The sequence below is a fragment of the Dryobates pubescens genome, chromosome 13, assembly GCF_014839835.1.
Source record: "Dryobates pubescens isolate bDryPub1 chromosome 13, bDryPub1.pri, whole genome shotgun sequence".
Classification (NCBI taxonomy): Eukaryota; Metazoa; Chordata; class Aves; order Piciformes; family Picidae; genus Dryobates; species Dryobates pubescens.
The window spans coordinates 13,399,538-13,421,172 of NC_071624.1; the positions used below are offsets into that span (position 1 = coordinate 13,399,538).

At 39.2% G+C, this 21,635-nt stretch overlaps 1 protein-coding gene across 1 annotated transcript; it reads left to right on the forward strand.

Annotated features, from left to right (window-relative positions):
* The first annotated feature begins 366 nt into the window (after positions 1 to 366).
* On the forward strand, positions 367 to 21,439 carry CCDC39 (coiled-coil domain containing 39). Its single transcript, XM_054166959.1, is given in 21 exon segments — positions 367 to 477; positions 1,018 to 1,137; positions 2,131 to 2,277; positions 4,265 to 4,423; positions 5,465 to 5,557; positions 5,659 to 5,787; positions 7,010 to 7,201; positions 8,818 to 8,921; positions 9,263 to 9,395; positions 11,409 to 11,603; positions 12,296 to 12,460; positions 13,697 to 13,834; positions 15,022 to 15,230; positions 16,477 to 16,600; positions 18,052 to 18,211; positions 19,291 to 19,397; positions 19,904 to 20,044; positions 20,150 to 20,329; positions 20,560 to 20,648; positions 21,276 to 21,398; positions 21,400 to 21,439. Coding segments are annotated over 21 exon segments (2,859 nt in total).
* The last annotated feature ends 196 nt before the right edge of the window (positions 21,440 to 21,635 follow it).

The window sequence follows — 21,635 nt, forward strand, 5'->3', positions numbered from 1 at the left end:
TGATGCCTTCCACTTCAACATGGTTACACGCAGCTGCCATCGTCCCCAGGCCGCTCCGGCAGCCCCCCTAACAACTGCCCGTCCTATGAGCTGATATATGCCCTTAAACAAGACATTTCCAAATTCAGCGCTCTAAGGTCATACCTCCGCGGGCATGACGCTGGTGCTAGGCGAGCCGAGCCGAGACTAGCCGAGCCCCGGGCTAGGCTGCGCGGGCGCAGGGCCCGAGACCAGAGGCCAGGGAGGGGCGAGACGGGAGGCGGTTCCCGCCTCAGCGATTTCCCGTTTGGCTGGTCGCAAGCGGCTCGCCGTTGCTAAGGAGCTCGGCGACGCCAGGCCCTGTCGTTGCCTGACGCCGCCGGGGCCATGGACACCGTCGGCAGCCAGTCCACTGCCTCGGTGCTGGCCGAGCTCAGCTGGGACGATGGCTACGCCATCCCTGTGGCCAACGCGGAGAACAAGTTACTGGAAGACGAAGTGAGCGCGGGGCTGCGGCCGGGGAGGGGGCCATCGCTCGGAAGGGGCCGTCGGGGGAGTGGAGCCATCGCTCGGAGGGGGCCGTCGGTGCCCTGCTGCTCCCTGATCCTTCAGGAACCTATCCCGCCACGGCCGGGGTGCCGGCCCGAGTAGAGTAGGAGATAAAGCCCCCGAGTTCTGGGGAGCTGTGGAGGGAAAAGGAGAGCGAGGTGCCAGCCCGACAGAGACGGCACTGCCTCTCTGTAAGGTGTGCACGTCAGGGTTGCCGTCCTGCTTGCCTTCTGCGGGCTCCGCATTGCCCCGAGCAGGCCCCTGGCCGGCAGGCGCAGGGTGGCTGGGGGGCGAGACGCGGTGCGATCCCTTAGCAAAGCGCCGGGGGCTCTTCTGGAATCTAACGTCACTGCTTTGGAGGAGCCTAGAGCACATGTCTTCCTTGTTTTTCTTTCTTTTTTTTTAAAGTAGTACTTTTAATTACTGTATTTGTAAGTAGTTGCAGGTAATAAGCACTCAGCTAAAAACAATGCTGCTTCTCTTAAATAGCTGCAGAAGATGCAAAAAGAAAAAGTAAACCTGCAAAATGAGTTGACCAGCTTTAAAGAGTGTGTAGAAGCAATGACATCTCATTTGAGAAACGTAAGACAAGAGTACAGCTTCACACAGGTAAATCACTGCCTCTAGCAGATCCACTATCAAGCAGGCTTGTATCTCAACTAGCTTACTGCGCCTGGTACCTTGATATAGCTGCCAGCTTTGTTAGAGATTTGTTAGGACTCTATTCCAGGACTTCTCGATGACACAAACTATAACTTCAAGTGCTATTATTTGATGGTCACAAAAAATGTTATCCAAGATTGAATGACTGTAACATCAATGAAAGGGGAAAAAAATAATGGTCAAGAAAGATTGATTAAGTCATCCCATACACTCCAAGTTAATGTCTAAAAAATCTTGAGTTGAAGCTCCATGCCTTCCAGGTGAAATATCCTAGATGAAAAAAATCTTAAGAAACTTCCTTGCAGCTCAACAACTTTATTTATTTATTCTGATGTGCTAGATTCAAGTTTTAATCTGCTCTTAATGAAGGAGCACTTACTACTCTCTATTTAAGGGAAGCTTCTAATATGTAATAGATATCTTATTACTTGAGAGGAAAAACCCCACCCTGTTGAATAACTTTTCAGAAAGATATGAGATACTGCCATAGGCCAGCCTGGTGCTGGTCTGCTTCAGCACAAAACAATAAATTTTCTTCTTTTGCATGTGTCTCCTGAACCTGATATAAAGTCCCTGGTGACCAAGAGACTAAGATTTTGATGTTAAAAGATGAAGAATCTGAATCTGGGATACAAAAAAAAAAATAAATCTTTGAATTGATGTTTTAGGGCTATAAATGATGGATACCTGATAATACAATGGGGGTGGTGTGTATATATGTGCATATATGTGTATATATATATAATATATATAAGAATAAAGAATAGATATATTTGAAATACCAAAATCCAAACAAGAACATTGCTCTGAAAATGTCTTACATTTACATGATGAATTGTACCATTTCTGACATAGGATTTGGTTGTACGTAAAAAGAGATTTTTCTGTTGGTATATGCCTTCTGTTGATTGAAAAATGCTGAACTGTATTATTCTCTAGTCTCTTTATAAAGCCAGAGAGAATGAAATTGAAACTGAGAAACACTTCAAAGCCCTTGCTGAGAGAGAATTTGGACGACTCAGAAGTGAGATTAAACGACTGGAAGATGAGATTGTTTCCTTAAGAGAAAAGAAAAACAGTCAAGAAGTAAGGTTTAAAATTTAGCAGTTAGATTTTATGACTTGTCCTCAGTTGCACTTAGAGAAATAATAAGAATAGCTAACTATAATTAAAACTTGCATAATTTAATAATGATCTGGATGTGCTGTAGATGCAGAATGGGGCAAGAAGAATGACATGAGAATAGAATAGAATAGAATAGACCAGGTTGGAAGAGACCTTCAAGATCATTGCATCCAACCTATCAACCAATCCAACCCACCTAAACAACTAAACCATGGCACTAAGCACCCCATCAAGTCTCCTCCTGAACACCTCCAATGATGGTGACTCCACCACCGCCCTGGGCAGCCCATTCCAATGGGCAATCACTCTCTCTGTGTAGAACTTCTTCCTAACATCCAGCCTAAACCTGCCCTGGTGCAGCCTGAGACTGTGTCCTCTTGTTCTGGTGCTGGCTGCCTGGGAGAAGAGACCAACATCTGCCTGTCTACAACCTCCCTTCAGGTAGTTGTAGAGAGCAATAAGGTCACCCCTGAGTCTCCTCCTCTCCAGGCTAAGCAACCCCAGCTCCTTCAGCCTCTCCTCATAGGGCTTGTGTTCCAAAACCCTCACCAACTTCGTTGCCCTTCTCTGGACTCGTTCCAGCAAGTCAACATCCTTCCTAAACTGAGGGGCCGAGAACTGGACATAGTACTCAAGGTGTGGCCTAACCAGTGCAGTGTACAGTGCCAGAATGACCTCCCTGCTCCTGCTGGCCACACTGTTCCTGATGCAGGCCAGGATGCCATTGGCCCTCTTGGCTGCCTGGGCACACTCCAGGCTCATGTTCAGCCTGCTGTCAACCAGTACCCCCAGGTCCCTCTCTGCCTGGCCGCCCTCCAGCCACTCTGACCCCAGCCTGTAGCACTGCATGGGGTTGTTGTGGCCAATGTGCAGAACCCGGCACTTGGATGTGTTAATCTCATGCCGTTGGACTCTGCCCATCTGTCCAGCCTGTCGAGGTCCCTCTGCAGAGCCTCTCTACCCTCCAGCAGATCAACTTCTGCCTCCAGCTTGTTGTTGTCCTTGCATAGGCTAGTCAGTGAGTTAGAAAATGTTAACTAGATACAAAGACTTCAGTTCTTAATGTTCCTGATGCCAAATACACAGCCACACATTTATATCACCATCCTGTTAATTCACAGGTATTTTCTGTATGGTTTAAAAATCACATTGTTAGTGGCAAATCTTCTTCCCCCCATAAAAAAACAACCAACCAAAACACCAACAAAACATGGGGCATAATTTTCAAGAATTTGCTTTACATTGGAAAAAAAAAAAGTTCTTTACATTTTACATGCTACTTATTTACCTGTAGTTTTCTCTTTAATACAACTGTCTCTCTGAACAACTGTAATTGTGGGAAGAGGGGGGTTGTGTTTGTAGTGTTTTGGTTGTTTTGGTTTTTTTGTTGGGTTGTTTACTTGTGTTTTGTTGTTGTATTTTTTCTTTGGTGGTGATTTGTTTTCTTTCTTTCCATTAAGTTTGTTTGTAATCTCCAGTCTCTCAGAATGGATAGCAGGATAGAGATACACTTGCTATTGCAGCTGGATCCAGATTTCCTCATATTTGCATGGGGAAGTCTCTTCACAGTCAAGTGGGGCCGTTTGTAAATTGATATGCAGGATGAAGATCTAAGAACTGTCCCTGTGATGCCTCAGATCAGTTTATTGTGTGGAATAAATCTTTCACACACAGGTGTATCTCACCAGAGGCTGACTTCTCTGTTTAAAATCATTGCATTTGAGGTTTGTGGTAATTTAATGTCTTGTTTATCCTTTGAAACAGGAACTTGTTTTAGCATTCCTGAAGTGTAATACACCACTACCAAAAAAAGAAAAGTAGTAATCCTGCTGACAAAAAGATATGTGTGAACTTGTTACAGTGGCTTGAACTGGTGGTTTCAGTTACTATTCAAAGAAAATATTGAATATTGAATATTAACTCTTAATTTATCTCTTATTTTTATTAGAATATTATAAATAAAACCACCAAGAAGCTGGAAAACTTAAAACAACAGCTAAACTGTGATGAGGAAATGCTGGAGAGGTGGATAAAGGAATCAAATCGTAAAGATAATGATACTATCACAATCCAGAAGTATGCACAACAAGATGAAGGGAAACTGGGAGTAAGTAAAAATGGCACCAATTTTTAGAACAAAACAGAGAACCATTTTCATGGAATCATAAAATTGTTTCAGTTGGAAAAGACCTCTGAGCTCATTGAGTCCAACTGTCGAACTAGCGCTACCATGGCCATTAGACCATGTCCCAGAGTGCCATGTCTACATGTGTCTTGAATACCTTCAGGGGCAGTGAGTCCACCAGTTCCCTGGGCAGCCTGTTGCAATGCCTGATGACTCTTTCTGTAAATAATTTTTTTCCTAATATCCAATCTAAATTTTAGCATTTGAAGATTTTGTTATATCATCAAGTCAGGTAGGAAGACAAGAGCGTGTACAACAGCACTTTTAAACTGGTTTCCACTTAGCACAGGTGAAAGCTATCATTGAGGACATTCATTTGTTCATCTGGCTAAAATTTAGATTTCAATTTTTCTGAGAAAGTGCACAAATTAAGACTAAAGTCTAAACAGCAGTGCTGCTGAATTAATAGAGGAGTTTGATCAAAAATGCTTGCCAAATACATAGATTTTCTTATTAAAACTGAATTTGTTCACGTCACTGAGAACAAAGTGCAGCTATGTCAGTAAAGCTTCTTTGAATAATGAAAGATGGTATAAATAGCATTCAGACTTTACAAGGGTTAGTTCTCATGTATATTGTTAATTTAAAGATAACTAACCCTGGTTAATGTTCTTCTGAGCCTTTAAATATGGAGAGGAGAAATTTGATTTCACACTCATTTAGTACTTTACCCAAAAACTTTATCTTAAGCAATCTCACTGATTAGAATTTACATCAGCAGCTCACAGAGCATAGTAGGAAGAGTAAAGTGAAATGGCTAATGCTGAAGACAGTATATAGAATTTATATGTGGTGAAGGGTTACTTTGGCCTTTTTGCAGTCTAGTCCCAAGGGCTCACAAGAGATGAGGGCCTCTGATATGACCAAAAATTTGGGAGGCTACATTGTAGCAGAGCTTTAAGAGTTTATAAGACATTATGTATTAGTTTCCAAATACATTATATTTTCATATCCTCATTTTAGGCATTAACCCTTCAAATAGAAAAGTTGACCATGCAAGCAAGTCAGAAGCGCAGAGCTCTTGATAATGAGCTTACAGAAACCATCACAGCTCAGGTTTGTCCTTAAGGTTCTTGAAGATATCTTTATATATGTATGTATATATATATATTTGGTTTTTAATAGCAGAAATCATAGGAGTGCTTTCTTTTAAACAGCTAGAGCTTGACAAAACAGCTGAAGATTTTCACAGAGTTCATCAGGAGAGGCAAGAAGTCATCAGACAGTGGGAGAATGCACTACAGCAAATGCAGAAGAGAGATCAACAGATTGATCATTGTGCTTTGGTAAAACTGCTGATACTGATCCCTATTGCTACATCAGCCTAGTTTTGTATTTATAATATTGATAAGAATATTGCCATGCAATGATCAAGTCTTTTAGATATTCAGTGTTCTCTTTGTGTTTACCTCTGTATTTTACTAAGGCGTGGAGAATGTCATGGGTCGAGTTGAATCTGCTGATGATATTCAGTACCATGCTGCTGTCATGCCAGCTTCAGCATGAAAGATGCTGGCTGGAGCAAAGTATCATGGGGCTTCGAGTTCAGATTGTAACACCAGAGGCTTCCTGTTCTAGTTGCTGCTTCTGGGGTTTGGGGTGTTGGTCTGTTCTGCTGGGCTGGTTTCTGCATGCTTGGGTTGGGGAGAACTGTTTTATTGATGACTTCTGCTGCTGCTTCTGCATTTTGCTGCACTTTTCTATAAACAGGGTAAGGTAACTGTGCATTGGCTCATTTCCAGTACAACTTTATCTGAACTTTTTATCTCAACCCAGAGGGTTTTTTGTGTTTCTTTCCCTCCTATCTGTGTTGGGAAAGAGGGGTGCTTGTGAGAGCAGGTTGTGTTAACCCAGGACACACTGCTACCTCTGTGAACAACTGTGTGATGAATACTTACGTCAGAATTATGATGATCATAGTAGGGTTAAAACTTGGTCTCTAAGTACATTCTGCAAATGGGGAGAGGCAGCAGCACTGTTACAATCCAGAAAAGATCCTGATGAACATTGAGCTGTGATTAAGTTCCAAAAGATAGAGTCTTCATTGGTTTTGTCAGTGTTATGCACAGATGGTACAATGGCAAGAGGTGCAAATGAAGTATATTCTATCCTGATTTTGGCAGGAGAAGTGTGAACTCCTCAGAAAGTTCTGCAGGACAACAAACCAGATGCACCAGAAAAAGCTCAAAGGATCAGTGTAGAGAAAAGTTTTACAAATGTGTACTCCAAAGTAACAATGGCTTTTCTGAAGGGGGAAAAAAGAATAATTATATGTAAAAGAAGGCTCTGCCTTAGATTTGCTGCTATTGTCCTGCTGAAAGGGTGTCTACTTCATTGCCCATAGGGGTATACCTAATGCTTATATTGGGAGAATTAGTAGCATAAAGTAATGCAAGAACAATGTGATAACTGGGCTGTCTCCTGCAAAGAGTTGTTCTACCAGGAACTTGTCTTCTGGTTGTACCCTTAACTAATGCAAGCAAATCTAAATGTTTTTAATCCTGATAGCTAATAACAGAGATAAAACAGGAGATCCAAAAGCAAGAAATAGTGCTGAAAGAGAAGACTTCCTTTTTGGTAAATGAAACTGTTAATAATATGGAATATGAAAAGAAAATTTCTTACGCTGAACGGGAAGCTGCCAGCCTCCAAAATCATTATCAAGTGCAGGATATGCACAGGGCTCAGCTGCAGGATGAGGTAAGGATGACCAAACAAGCTGAAACTACAACTTTTGACCGGATGGAAAAAATACAGGAATAGCATTTGCTTTTCTCTGGTTTTAGATTAGACTGTTAATAATTCAACAAAATATCTTCTTAGTTTACTCATGATTAATGGGATCTGAACCTCATCTTAATCCTTTCCTTGATAGTGAAGAGATTATCTTGTATTCTGTGTTGTATTGGTACACAATGGTGTAACGTCACTGGATGCCTCAGAAGGAGGTGTGCCTTTAGCATGCATAGACAGCAGTATTTTATAAAGATGAGAGAAATCTCCTCTGTCTTTCGCACAATTTCTATTCTGTGCTCTCACAAATGAGTGCTGATGACCCTTGTAGTGAGTTTAAAATTCTTGGAAAAAGCTCAAACACTTCCACGTGGCTTTCTAATCAAGAGGCAGTACGGTAGGTGAACTAGCCATGCTTGTTGCTGTCCACACTTAACTGTTACCTGCATTTAATCTCTGCTTAAAGCTAAGAATGAGCTGCACTGCTTAACTACCTAAGTGCTTGTAGAAGTATGTCTAAGAGGCAATTCAAGTCTCATGGCTCTACTGAGAAGAGACACACTTGTATTACCTGTGTGAGTTTTCTCTTAACAAGAAAATTGCAACACTGGGCTACTTGGCAAGTCTGGTGATTATTTTTAAAGAAACAAAACCTGCACAGCCATTGCCTTCATTTTGGATGGCTTTTCTGTAGCAGGTGGTTTATAAACTGATACCCTAATTAAACTGTAGGTTGCTTAAACAAGATGTAGGCTATTACATTACCCTATAATTCATGCAAACTTCAGAGTTCACAGAATTGGTAGGTTTTCATCTCAAGATGTGAGATTCTTGCTTGAACTTTTTCACAATACTACATAATGTGATAATGAGAACAATCTCCCATTACTAGGTGCTAGACCATCTGTGGCATGCAAGTGACAAACGAGGAAAGAAACAGACTTACAGTTCAGCTGATAACTTAGAACCTTCCATTTTCTCATTGTGGTATAGAGAGAGACACTTTCTATACACCCTTGATCAGGTTTCTACATCTGTGAAAGTGAAGACAATTACTCTTAACACTGTTAAGTGATACTGTGAAGACTAATGAGCTACTGATTGTAAAGTATTCCTATCCTGTTTAATAAGTATATCCTGTCAGGTATTTTTTACCAAATTAAAGGTCCGTGTTACCTTATCTTAAAATAATTTTCTGTACCCAACAAAGTTTGAATTGCAAATATTTGTTAGACATACAGAGGTATATATGTCCACAAAGAACCTCAAAGTCAGCTGTGCTCTACAAAACCATGGTTCCACTTAGATGCTGTTGGACAAAAACTGCAGCCCACAGCCCCTTCATAATTCAGTCCACATTCTTAAGTATTTTGTCCCGGTGTTCAGATTATGTAGACTTGTCTACTGAGTTTACTAGCTGTGCTGGTTTACATCACCTCTGAATTTGCAGAACTTCTGATTTGGAAAACAGTGTTACAAAGAAAAGGAATACTTTCCAATAGAGAGGTCCCTTAAAACTGTAAACATCCTAGCATGTACCAATGTAAATAAGAGCTTGATTGATCCATTTTGTAATTTATTAGCTGGATGTTTTGAAATCCACTGTGGACCGAACTGCTTCTGATCTAGAGTCTTTGAGAACACAAGTATCCAATCTGAAGAGAGAAATTCAGAAAAAACAAGAGAGGTAAGAAACAGGCCCTTAAAAATACACTTTGTAAGGATTTGTGATGTAATCAAATCCTTGAGCTAGCAAAGAACCCCTAAATAACATTGATGATTAAAGCTTCCAACTTTCTGGTTAATTCATGTCCTGGGTAGTTTCTGGCACTGTGCAATTTAGGAAATACTCCTGATAATCCTTATTTTTAAAGGGCATGTAAAGAATCAGGTAGGGTCTTGGTCATCATCATTTCCAGTTCAGCCTGTTCTATTAGGCAACTGCTTAGTAAAGCATGCTGCTGGGTTTTGGCAGTGTTGTATATGTGACGTGCGTTTAACTTGTTAAATCATGTTAATTTTGTTTAGCTTAAGCTTTCTTTATGAAAAAAATGCAAGTGTTTCCAATAAACTGAGGCTTGTGACAGAGAAGACACTCAGTTCAGAAGACAAAGCTTTGAGGATGGAAGAACTACTAAAGGAAGAAGAAAAAATTGTCAAGGTAAAATGTTTTTCATGATTTCTGCAAATGAGGATTAGTATGAATTTGCAAGCTCTGCCTGGAACTAACATTTATGGATTAAAATACAATGTAAGTATTCATATGATATGTAGCTATTTCATCAAGTGATGAAGTTTTTTGCATGTAGATCTGTCAGTATCTATGTTGGGAATACTCTGGGTGGAAATAAGTGGTCCTAGTAATTTAGAAGATGGTGGCCCATTATGTTGATGCAGGATACTGGAACTGTCATTGTACAGATCAGATACAAACCCAGTATCCCGACTGCATCAATGAACAGGGCATTTACCTCTGATATTAACTGAAAGCTACTTACAACTTCTCGACTGAAATACAAGTTATATACTGAGTGTGGCTAATGTTGTTATAATGTCTTGCTTCTGCTTTGCAACAATGCTGCAGAAAAAGTCAAAATCTGATATTTTGCTTAGCTCCTCTGGGAGGTCATCTCTCACTAAACATTCTGTTTTATGAGCTGCTGAGGAGCGAGGGTCCTTGAACTTCTATCAGTTTCCCATCAATAAGGTTGTTAAACAGAATCTTCTCAGTATGATTTTTCAGTAATATTATCACTGCAGACTTTGTGACTTTAGAAGAAGACTACCAATACTTACAAACCTGCCAAGATCTATGATTTTGGCCAAGTCTCCTCTTCATTGTTTGCATTCTACTACATGATACTCTTTCTTTCAACACTTTCTTCACTGTGAAACAACCAGGTTAAATTCATGTGACAGCAGGTGTTCCCACACAAGTGAAAACAAAACTGCATCTGCATACCTTTGTATACCTTTTATTCCTCTACTTTGTGTTTCCTGCAGCATGTATATGAAATAATCCCTTGGAGAAGATTGTTCTTTTTCAAACTTCCTAACTCCATTAACTGTACACTTTAAATATACATATAGAAAGTAGAGAGGGCATGTCTTTCCTTTAGAGATTCTTTTACTGGTTTGGTTTTTCTGATGATTTGAAACCAATGAGTAATGATATAACAGTTAATTAAAATGAAAACCTTTTTCACTTCCCCTTAAGAGTGTTACCAGGGTGGCTAAACCATTAGCAGGGTTTCTTTACTTGCATCTGTGGCGGATAACCTAAGATGACATTGAGCTTGGCAGCTCCACAGCTTCAGGGTAATATTTTAACTAGGATGAACTGTTCTTGAACAATGTCTATAATCTATATTAGTCAGGAGCATGCTTTCCATCACCATTAGACACACATGGCTATTTGCTGCATCTTAATTTACTGTGAAGAGATATTTGCAGGAACAATATGGATGAAATGTCACTATTTTGCGCTTTCATTCTGTGATACTTCTCCCTTTTCAATCTGTGGCAAAATACTGTTGCACAGAGAAGCTTACTTAACATCTTATCTCTATTAACAACCTCACTTAAAGGGAAACAATCTCTATTAAATAAATTACTTTAGATATGCAAGAAAGACTATGAAATGAGGGGCAAATTGTGATCCAGTTTTAGTAGATTAATTCATCGTTGTCATTAGCTGTCAGAAACGCAGCACAGGATTGGGCACATGCATAAGAACACTCTACTTCTGAAATTAAATCCTTTTTTTAGGTATGATCCAAAGCCCACTGACAGCAGTGTAAATTGCTACAGGCCATAACAACTTCAAATAAACTCACACCTGCTTTTTACTTTCTGAGTTTTGGATTTGGAATTGCCCTTACATGAAGTCCAACTACGTACACATTTGTTTTGGTGGAACGTGATTATGAACTTGTAAAGGAGTTATCTTGTGCCACTAGTACAGCCAGCAAGATGGTTCACAGGCAAATTTCACAATCAAGAATAAACACATTTTTAGGCAATATAGAAAAGGCGTTTTGCTATATTAAGAGTGCATTTTCAAACTCTGTACCAGACTTGAGCTAAATGTAAACAAGTCTTTCAGAACATTATCTATATGTGATTAATAAAGACTTCTGATACAATGAATTACTTCTTACTAATTTGTCACCAGGAAAAAGAAACAGAAATTAACCAGTTAAAAGAACTACTTTTGAAGAAGACTCAGGAGCTAAAGGTGCAGAAGGATAAGGAGAAGTGTGTTCTAGCAGAAATTGAGGGAAGTCGAACATCACTTAAGAACCTTAAGAGTCGACTGCACAGACTTGATGCAGATGCAATAAAACAAGAAGAATTAGTATATAACCAGGTAAAATGTTAATGTACTTTCCACACTAAGATTGTTTCTCTGGTCCAATGAGATTACATTGCTTGAGTTCTTACCATTTTAGAAATAACTTAAGTCTGCATTTATTTCTGTCTGTGGATGTATGGATAAAGTCAAGACAACTGAAACTTGCTATAGTATCACCTATATTATACACTTGGGTATTTAGGTTTTTTTATTCCTTTGGATCTGCTGCTTTTCCCACTAATTTCTCAGATCAGTTCTTTACTTTGATCCCTCTGAACCACACACACCTCAGGGTAAATTTTTAAAGCAATACAAGAGGTACATGCCAAAATTCTGTTATTTACTAATTGGATTTTGTGCATATTTCCTATGCACCACTTTGAAAATTTGCTCTTTTATATCAGCATCCACTGCTAACAGCATGATGGCAACTCCACTGTAAGCCTCCCTACAGCAGACTGTGCTGAGTATGCTTTGTTACTCTTGTAGAAGATTACTTCTGAACCATCACTGCACATCAGTCATTTAAGAATATTTTGCTAATGAGGTCTATAAGCCATAAATCATTATAAAAACAATAGCTTAATTGGGTGACTGTCCTAAAGCCAGCATTTAGATCCAAGTTCATATCCAGCGTTTTAGCTTTATAGGATGGCTGTAATTGCTTATCTCAGACTTATTAATTCTCTTTAACATTATTTTAACAGGATTTTTATATTCAGCAAGTTCAGAAACGGCTGTCACGGCTAGAAGGGGAGGTTAATGGAGATGAAAAACAAATGTTGGAAGAAAAAGTTGCTGAACTTAAGAAAACTTTAGAAGAGAAGAAAAATACGTATGATACCTTACACACACAGCACAAGAAACTTCAGGTAGCTTCCTCAGAATGCCAGGTTGAGTTTGTAACATCTAGAAACCTTGATGAATTAAGTAGATTGACTCTTACTAATTTGGTGTTAGATTAAAAGATATCTGAACTTCGTGGAAAATTTCACATTTCCTCAACCAGAAAGTACAGGCTGTTACTGCACAACTGAGACCCCTTAGCATGAAGATAAGCAGGGAAATGTTGGAAAGGCAAACTTAGCTTTTGTTTAAAGGTGAGGCTGACTGCACATGTCTGAGTTTATTGTTGGGGCCTTATAGAAATAGGAGAATGTTATCTTGTTACTTAAATATTATTCATTAAATGCTAAGTACAGTTACATATCTGAGTCAGTTGACCCTACTCAGATATGTCATTCAAAAATACTGTTTTCTGTCTTTACTCTCATGAGAATTTTGCATGTAGATGCTTGTTCTTTGGTTTTCCACTATCCAGTAACAATCACTGATCCTCTGAAAATGCACTTTACCTCCTTGTAGGTAGGAATCAGTCAGGTATTCTCTAACCAATTTAGAATTTACAAGAACTGTATTTATTTACTAAGCAGCTACATGTTAGCACATTCAGAAACCTCTTTTCAAAGAGAAACCATACAAAAATAAAAGTAACTTTTTTGATAAAACATCACAACTGGCTTCTCAAAGTGATAAAGATGTGCTAAACCTAGTGAGAGGAAAAAACAGCGGATAGGAGAGCCCTTTAATTGGAGATCCACAGAATCCTGTAATTCTGTGATCCATGCAATAGCAAGATTTAATGTTGGGCAGCTGCTGTGCCCACTTCAGTATGGAGGAGATACAAAATTTCAGCAGTGAGTATAACCAAACATTAAAACACACCTCCAGGAATTTATTCATACTCTGGAGTATTATCAAAGACAGATGGTTTTATGAAAATGAACTATAAATATCACAGTCATGGTCAGACATTCCATGAGATTTTTTCCTTTAATCTAGACCAAAATACATGATTGTATTACAACTGCCTTATTGGCTTAAAAGAGCTGTATTGTATAAATAACACTTTTTCACAAGCAATTACATTAATACTACAGCAGCACTCAGTATGAAGACTGCAGTGCTCTGGGCACTGCTTGCAGAGCAGCATATGGACACAAGAAGATGATGGCTGCTGGTTCCAGGACTTAAAACCAAATAATTTAACTGCTAGCTTTCCTTGCAACTTACATTCACTGAAATAAACGTAACTTCTTTGGAAACAGAGTGATGTCCATTTCATCAAGAGAGCAATGGATAAGACAGGAGAAGAAACAAGTGGCTTGATGACCAAGATAAATGACCTAAGTCTTTTCAATGAGAGATCAGATCAGGAGTTAAAAAAAGCTAAAGCAACTAAACAGGTACAGTATTACTTTGCAGCTTTACTAATACAGGAGACATTTGTTGGTTTGTTCAACACCCATACACTCATGACTTGATCTGAAGGCTGCTATGTCCCACAGTGCTACATCATCATAGGAACCCTCTTTGTAGTTTGACTTACACCTTCCTTTCCAAACTCTGAATTGTTATCACTATTCCCTTACTACGCAAAGCATTGCTCCTCCTCCATAAACAGCATAAAGTTTGTTTGGGTTACCACAATATCCACTATTTTTGTTTTTCTGAGAAAAGATTGCCTTTAAAATGGAAAAATGTATTTACTGTTGAAGGATGTCTTTATCTGCCACTGAATTTTTACTCTCAGTCCCTGAAGCCAGCTAGTGAGTTTGGTTCAGTTTTATTATTGAATTGTGTAGTGTTTTTTTCAACAGATGGTTTGGATCTATTTATAGTCCAGTTTAAGGAACTAGAAAAGAAATGGAAGTCCTTCTCTCTATTTTTGATAAACAAACAGTTCCAAATCCTCTAATTACTGCACATTTTTATCTTGCAATAAGCTCTAGCCTTCCTAAAGGAAGCACTAAGGTTGTAGGACAGTAGAGGGCCTAAGGAGCCGGGTTTTGCCATTGACTTAACTGGTGTGCTTGCTCCTCAGTGAAAACTCCCTCCCTAACCTGGAACTTTTCTTTAGCATGAAAGAACTTGGAGAAAAAAGTAGGATAGAGTTTGGGATCTATGAGAGATGTTTAAAAATTATTCAAGGTGTTTGCATGCTAATGAAGTTCACCACTTGCTTCTTTCCATAAGCTTTGTTGTATGTAAACTTGTTCATCTAACATGGCTCACGGTTGAAGTGGTATTAACTGCTTCAGAAAGTTTCTTGTAAAGTCTGCTTAATTGGAGAAGAAAGTTGAAGGTGGAAACATCTAACAACTCATAACTCAATCTGAATTAGAAAGTCTGATGAATTTGTGTAAAACCATTCAGGAAACACTCTACCTCTAACACACTCACCAGGTGAAGTGTCAGAAAATGAGAAAGTGAGAACCTTTTTAAATGCAGAGCAGAAAGAGTAGTCTTAGTTGTGTACATATAAAATAATGGATGCATTACCAAAAAAATTACCTTATTAACTGCTGTAAATAATTGATCTTAATTTAAAACAATGCTTTCTTATTTTGAGAACTCTTTTGGCATTTACTAGGAGATGATGGTCGAAGATAACCTCCTGAAACTAAAACTGAGTCGTCTTCAAGATACACTGTGTAATAAGACAGAGAAAGTTCTAACACTGGAAAAACAAAAACTGGAGTTAAAGAAAGCCATAGCAGAAAGAAGTGAGGAAATTAAGACTCATAAGGCAATGCTGGATTCCCAGATAAGACTTGTGGATCAGGAACGGCAACGCATAAGGTAACGTTTCTTAGGTAAATTAAACTCCTAACTACTGTTGAGTGTATTTTACATTGGGACTTACAGAGAAACAGAAGCATTTGATCTCATTAGAGATATTAAGGATGAAATACGTTTTGCCCAAAGTTATATACTGAGGTGGTTCAGCAAGAGATCCCTTCTCTGAAATCTAGCCTGCAGATTTAACTCCTTGGTGAACAAGAGATACTGCTTACTCTGTTAGTGACCATCCTGTACTGAGAGGGAACCTCTGAGTTGCAAACATCGCTTCAAAGTAAAGCTCATGTGTGTGACCCTGCATTGTTCAAAACAATCAGGAAATGTGAAATCATGTGTCTGGAGGTACAGCACAATATTTAAAACAGAATAGCTGCTTTTAAAAAGAGGGCTTACTCCCAGCTGCTTTGACTCATTACAGTGAGTCTGTTTGGAGGTTTGTTTGGGGTTTTTGTTTGTTTGTTGTTTTTCCTTCCCCCTTTTAGAAAATTATCTCTCCATTAGCTGTCCTATGTAACAAAATTAAATCTTCTATATTATGTATGTACCCTCTTATAAAGTAACCATATAGGAGATAACTGCTCCCCTCTGTACTAATCAGTGCAAAGTATCTGGGACAGATTTAGCACTGAAATCCCAGTATCTATACCCAGCCCAAAACTCAATGCTTCAGCAGCTGAACTGCTGAAATCTGGCAGGCTTTTTATTCACTTGTCTGCTAACCACACCCCACACAATAGAAAATTAGAGTGATTTAGTGTGACTAAAGCTTAACTGCTCACCGAGAATGCAGACTGTGTGGCTTTTTCCCTTTGATAATTACACAGCTAATTGATACTTCCATGTAATTTGATTTGAGGTTGTTGCCTACTGTTGCTCACACTCCTCTAGTAGTGGCAATATTAAGATAATATCAGCAGGGGGCAGCTTCTGCAGCTGTAGGATTTAAATGCCAAACCTTTAAAAATTTTGGGGAGGGCTGTGGCACAACCTCCCAGGATGTAATAATCTGGAAGATGAAAATAAATTTGTCTCAATTTGCAAAAGAGCTGTATGCAACCAGAAAAACACGTGACTGTGGCTGGGAGAACACAGAAAGCAACAAAAAGCAGTTAGCAGAACTGCTGCCCTGCCTGCTTTCTAGTACACAAACTGCAGGAATAACACCAGTTATTTGAACTGCTGTAGGAAGACCTGTCCACACACACACTTTCTCAACCCATTGATTTTTTCCCCCCAAACAAACCAGTGCTGAATTTCAAGATCGCCTAAGTAAAATTGATAAACTTAGACGCAGATACGAACTTCTTACTGTTGCCATGATGCCACCCGAAGGAGAAGAGGAGAAAACTCTTACCTACTATGTAATCAAGGTACTTTAGTAACATTATTTGTGATAATTCAAGTACTTGTGCTGCAAATTTCCCTGGTGCCTATTCAAGTAACTAAAACAACCTCCTTGCCCAGTCTGTTATACGTCATCTGACACTTGGTTATTTCAAAGGCAGAGCAATTTATGAATCTCTGTGGTCAGACCTAATGCCAGTGGAACCTTAGCTCTCAGCAGTCTGAAAAATTTTCACTTCAGTGCTCATTAATTTACAAAGACACAAGTAACACTGGTCATGTGATAATCTGCTCTAAATTGGAAACATGTTTATCACAGTCTTACATGATCTTAAATTATTCTCTCCTTCAGAGGGGTTCTTTCAGGTTTTTCTTTCACCATAAGGTGTTTAAACCTTGGAGAACATCTGCTTTTCCCCTTTTACTCATCACTTATACACACTGTAGCTTTTCACTGGAAAAATAAAAATCAAAATCAGTATTTCCCCATAATCCAATACCTTGATTCTGTAGCAAAACAAAACAGATTTTCCATCCCCACAAATTCTATGATTTTTCTCTTAAAGCAAAATTTTTCTAGCTGTGATCTTGCCTCTGGAAGTCCTTTTCTTTCCCCCCTCCTTCTTAAACATTAAATGTCTTAATGATGGCATGTCTGCTCTTGTAGTCCCTGTGGGTATATATCCTCTACAACTCTGGAGATTTTTAACTCCCAGGCTAGCAGCACCAGAACAAGGGGACACAGTCTCAAGCTGTGCCAGGGGAGGTTTAGACTTGAGGTGAGGAAAAAGTTCTTCACTGAGCGAGTCATTCGTCATTGGAATGGGCTGCCCAGGGAGGTGGTGGAGTCACCGTCCCTGGAGGTGTTCAAGGGGAGATTGGACATGGCACTTGGTGCCATGGTCTAGCTGTGAGGTCTGTTGGGACAGGTTGGACTTGATGATCCTTGGGGTCTCTTCCAACCTTGGTTATACTGTGATACTGTGATATAACTGTATCAGATTTTCTGAGAAGCTCTATCAAATACTCCCCTTTACCATCTGTGTTTTGTAAATCTCGCTGATAAGGTCCAACTGAATGACTTTTGACACACACTCAATTGTATGTGATGTACAATCTCAGCTGTTCTTGGATTGTGTGGGTAAAGGAAACAGATGTGCTGCAGTTCACATCAGCAGTGAAAAGCATGGAATGGCACAGTGTGGGTCACACTGCTAATCAGGGCTGTGGCAGCTTAGATGGAGGCAGATGGCCATAAGGGAATGCACATGGATGAAGTACTTCACAGAACTTCTGATACTGCAAATAACTACATTCAGCTGCCTAGTAACTCACATCTCATTTCAAGCCTGACAACACAGATAAGCCCCATATCTACCTAGGATTTTAACTCCTAAATAGTGCAGGTTTGTTTTTTTTCCTGTCTAATTGTCCTAATATTTTCAGAAGTCCCCTAAAACACTAGTTTTATTTCCAGGCTGCACAGGAAAAGGCAGCACTTCAACATGAAGGTGATGATTTAGATGCGAAGATCTGCAAAGCTGAAAAAGAAATGGTAGCTCTGGAAAACACTTTGCAGGTACTTAATAACTGCAACAGCAATTACAAAAACTCTTTCAAGGAAGTCACTGAGACAAGTAAGTAACAGAGAAATTGCCGTTTGTTGTGTGAGTTACAGGTGATGTAACTCAGGTACCTGAGGAAATTCCATGGCAAGGAATGAATTGCAGAGACTAAACTGATAGTAGCAAAAGGGAGTGTAATTGACACACTGCCATCAATAGTTCAGCAGAATAAGCACATAAAGTGCTGTAAGGTGTAATTAACTAATGCTTATATTCTTTATGTTAAAATCTCTAAGCCTATATACATTTTGTGAAAAGTCATCAGTAGGAACTGTCAGAAAAGGCAAAGCATAAAGATGATTACTGGGGAAGAAAGGCCATTACTGGGAGGAAGGATGTGCACTCAAGTATATGTGTCTAGTGCATACACCTTTGCACAGTACAAAGACAGTACTTTTTCTGTAGTGCTGCATCACACACAGCTACTAACTAATTCAAACTGCAGAAGCAGGACAACCAGTGCCAATGCTGATCAATGAGGTAGACTGAGTCAGCTTGGGCACAAAACTGTACCCAAAGCAACTACTTAGATGCATGTACTAGTAATGAAGACTGATCCCTTAGCCAGACCATCCTTATCTCTGATTTTCATATGGAAGAAGGGGAAAAATCAGAAACCTATCATCTGGGAAAATGATTCAGAAGAGAAAAACTTTAAATTGTATTATTTTAGTGTAGCAGATTTAGGACTACCTACCTGTAAGGTTTTGAATATTGGAAATTCCTTAGAATTCTGGAATTCTGTGCTATTTGGGAGCTTGCTCTCCCTTCAGTGGAACTTCCTTTGTTCAGTGTACATCACCACAAAAAACGATAGATTATCTAGAATTAAATTTATTTAGCTTTTGTGCCCTCTGCTGGTTCTGGCAGCAGTAGCTCTTAAATCATTCTCATGAAGCCAGTTAACTTTTTCACAGTGGGCTGGATTTAGTACTAGAGTATTTTTTTAAAAAATCCTTTATTAAACTCCCACCACTAATATAGTAAATACTCTGTGATGCAGTTTAAAATGCAGCTTATTGAAAAGTCAAAATGAAGTGGTATACGCTGCTTGTCTGGCATTAATGCTGCCTCATTGTTTGGAATCACAGGTGAGGAATATGAGGAAACCTTGAGATTAGAGGAGGAGAAAAGGGCTGCTGCTGAAAAATACAGATACAAACGAAGACAGATCAAGGAACTTCAAGACAACCTCCAGGTAAAATACAAGTGAAAGTTCCAGTCAGACAAGGCTGCAGCATGTAGCTAAAACCATGCAAGAAGTCCTACTGAAAGGAGAGGAAATTCTGGGACAGACTTTTTGCCCTGTGCTTTGTATGAATGGATACAGTTTTTTAGAAGGCTCTACCTCTCCTTTCAAAAGTTGTTTTTTTTTTGAAGTTTCTTGAATCACAATGGAACTTCAGGCTTTTTAGTGGCATCCAGCTACAACTTTTCAAATGGACACTGACAGATGCTGTGTTCTGACAGCTGTGTTTTTGTGTAGCACACACCATTATATGGCATCATCCTGTCCAGTACTGCCGAGATTAACATCCACACGTTTTACATCCTCTGGTATCTATGTCCCAGGAATTTTCTAGGATATGTATTCTGGGTTTTTTATAGGATTCAGCATACTTCACTTTAAGGAGTATTGATTTAGCTCAAGAAAGCTATCAGAACTGCTTTAGAAACTAATCTGCTGTTCAAATGAATTTTCAGAGCATGGAAGAGCACTTTGACACAGTACTGAAGCAGGAGGCCCTCTTCCAAGAGCAAAAGATGAAAAAACAAGCTCTTATTTTGCAGCTGAATAAAGACATAGAAAAACAGAAACCAAAACTAGAAAGGGTTATAAAACAGGTTTGTATATTCATGAACAGCTTATAACTTTACAGTGCTAGACAGCAGGTTTCTAAGTTTTGCATTTACATAATAGCAGTGCTTTAAAAATATTTGTGTTAAAAGTCTTCTAGACTATCCAAAGAAATTCAGTCTCTGAAGGAAACTAAAACAGAAACACAAGAAGAAAGAGACATTGAGCTTCGTGACCTGAAAAGCTTCAACAGAACCATTGACAAATTGTTAGCTGATGTTCTAGAAGCAAATCCTGATTTAACTTCATCCTTTCAAATGTACTTTCACCAGGTGAGCTTTCTAGTTAACTGCCACCAAAATCTTTACTGATAGGTCTGGTCTACTGATGAGTAGCTTTTGGGGGCAAATTCAACAATTAATTGTCCTTAGGGTAAACCAGGTAAAAAATGTTCAACACCTGCATTCAACACTTTTGCAAATACAATGGATTATAAACCCTCCTGATATACCCAGTCCTATTCTACAATCATTAGGTCAACTTTTTCCTCTAAATTTTCTAGTACAATTTGGAGCTTCCTACAACTGCTTCTGCTGGTGGTAGTCAGAGTTCTCGATCACCATCCATCCAAAGCTCAGTAGCTTCTACCAGGTAAGTGCTAGCAGTTCTTCTGGCTTTTCTAAAGTTAGTTTAAACCACCAAAAAGTAGTCCCTAAATAGTAGAATTCCTCTCTCCTGCATGTATTCTCAATCTTTTCTTTACTTCCTGAACTCCCTATAGGAACTTCTTCTTTATGCTGTCCCATGTCCCACATTTAAGTTTCCTAGATTTTTGTAGCACACAAATGTGCTTCAGCATCCATCACAGTTTAAATTATTCTGTAATTACTGATTTTATTTTACTTTTGCTAACTGTTCTCTGATTCAAAGATAGTTTCATATTATAAAAACACAAGCTTGAGCTGCAGCCACACTCTGCCCTTGCCAGTGTGGGCTCTGCTTCCTAATAGGCAAGGCACGCACATGCTTTTACTGACAGCTTCCCCTTCTCAATATTTAACCAACTAACACTGCCTGTTGACATGCTGAAACAGTTGACTCTTAACATTCCCACAGGTTACTTAAGCAACCAGTGGTAATGTCTACAGAGACCTTTGGGGGGGATCTTACCTAGAATAAACACTGCTGCAAGGTGGCTTTATTGAAAGCCAGCATTGAAAGCTGTATTGTAGAGTCAAGGATTTCTGTATGCTGAACAGTGTATTATTTGTCTTTCAGATCTTCTTCCAGAAGCACAAGTTCAGGCTCTAGGCAAACTTCATCACTCAAAGTCATCGATCTGAGCTTGCCTATCGGCACTCCTGCAGAAGCAGCTGCTGTTGGTTCACAGCCATCCAGCAGTGAGCACCTCTGACATCCATAAACGCAAAAAGTCATCTTAAGTCAGCTTTTGAAGGCCACAGTAGAATCTTCACACTAGTTAAGGCTTAACTCATTTATCAAGGTCTAGTGGCAATCTTAAAACGTACATTTCTGATAGAAATTAATGCTAACTTCCTTCTACTGTAGGCATTATCTAGGAGAAATGTTAAGCAGATGTTTTATGTAATAAATTAACTTCTGAAATGACTTTCTCAT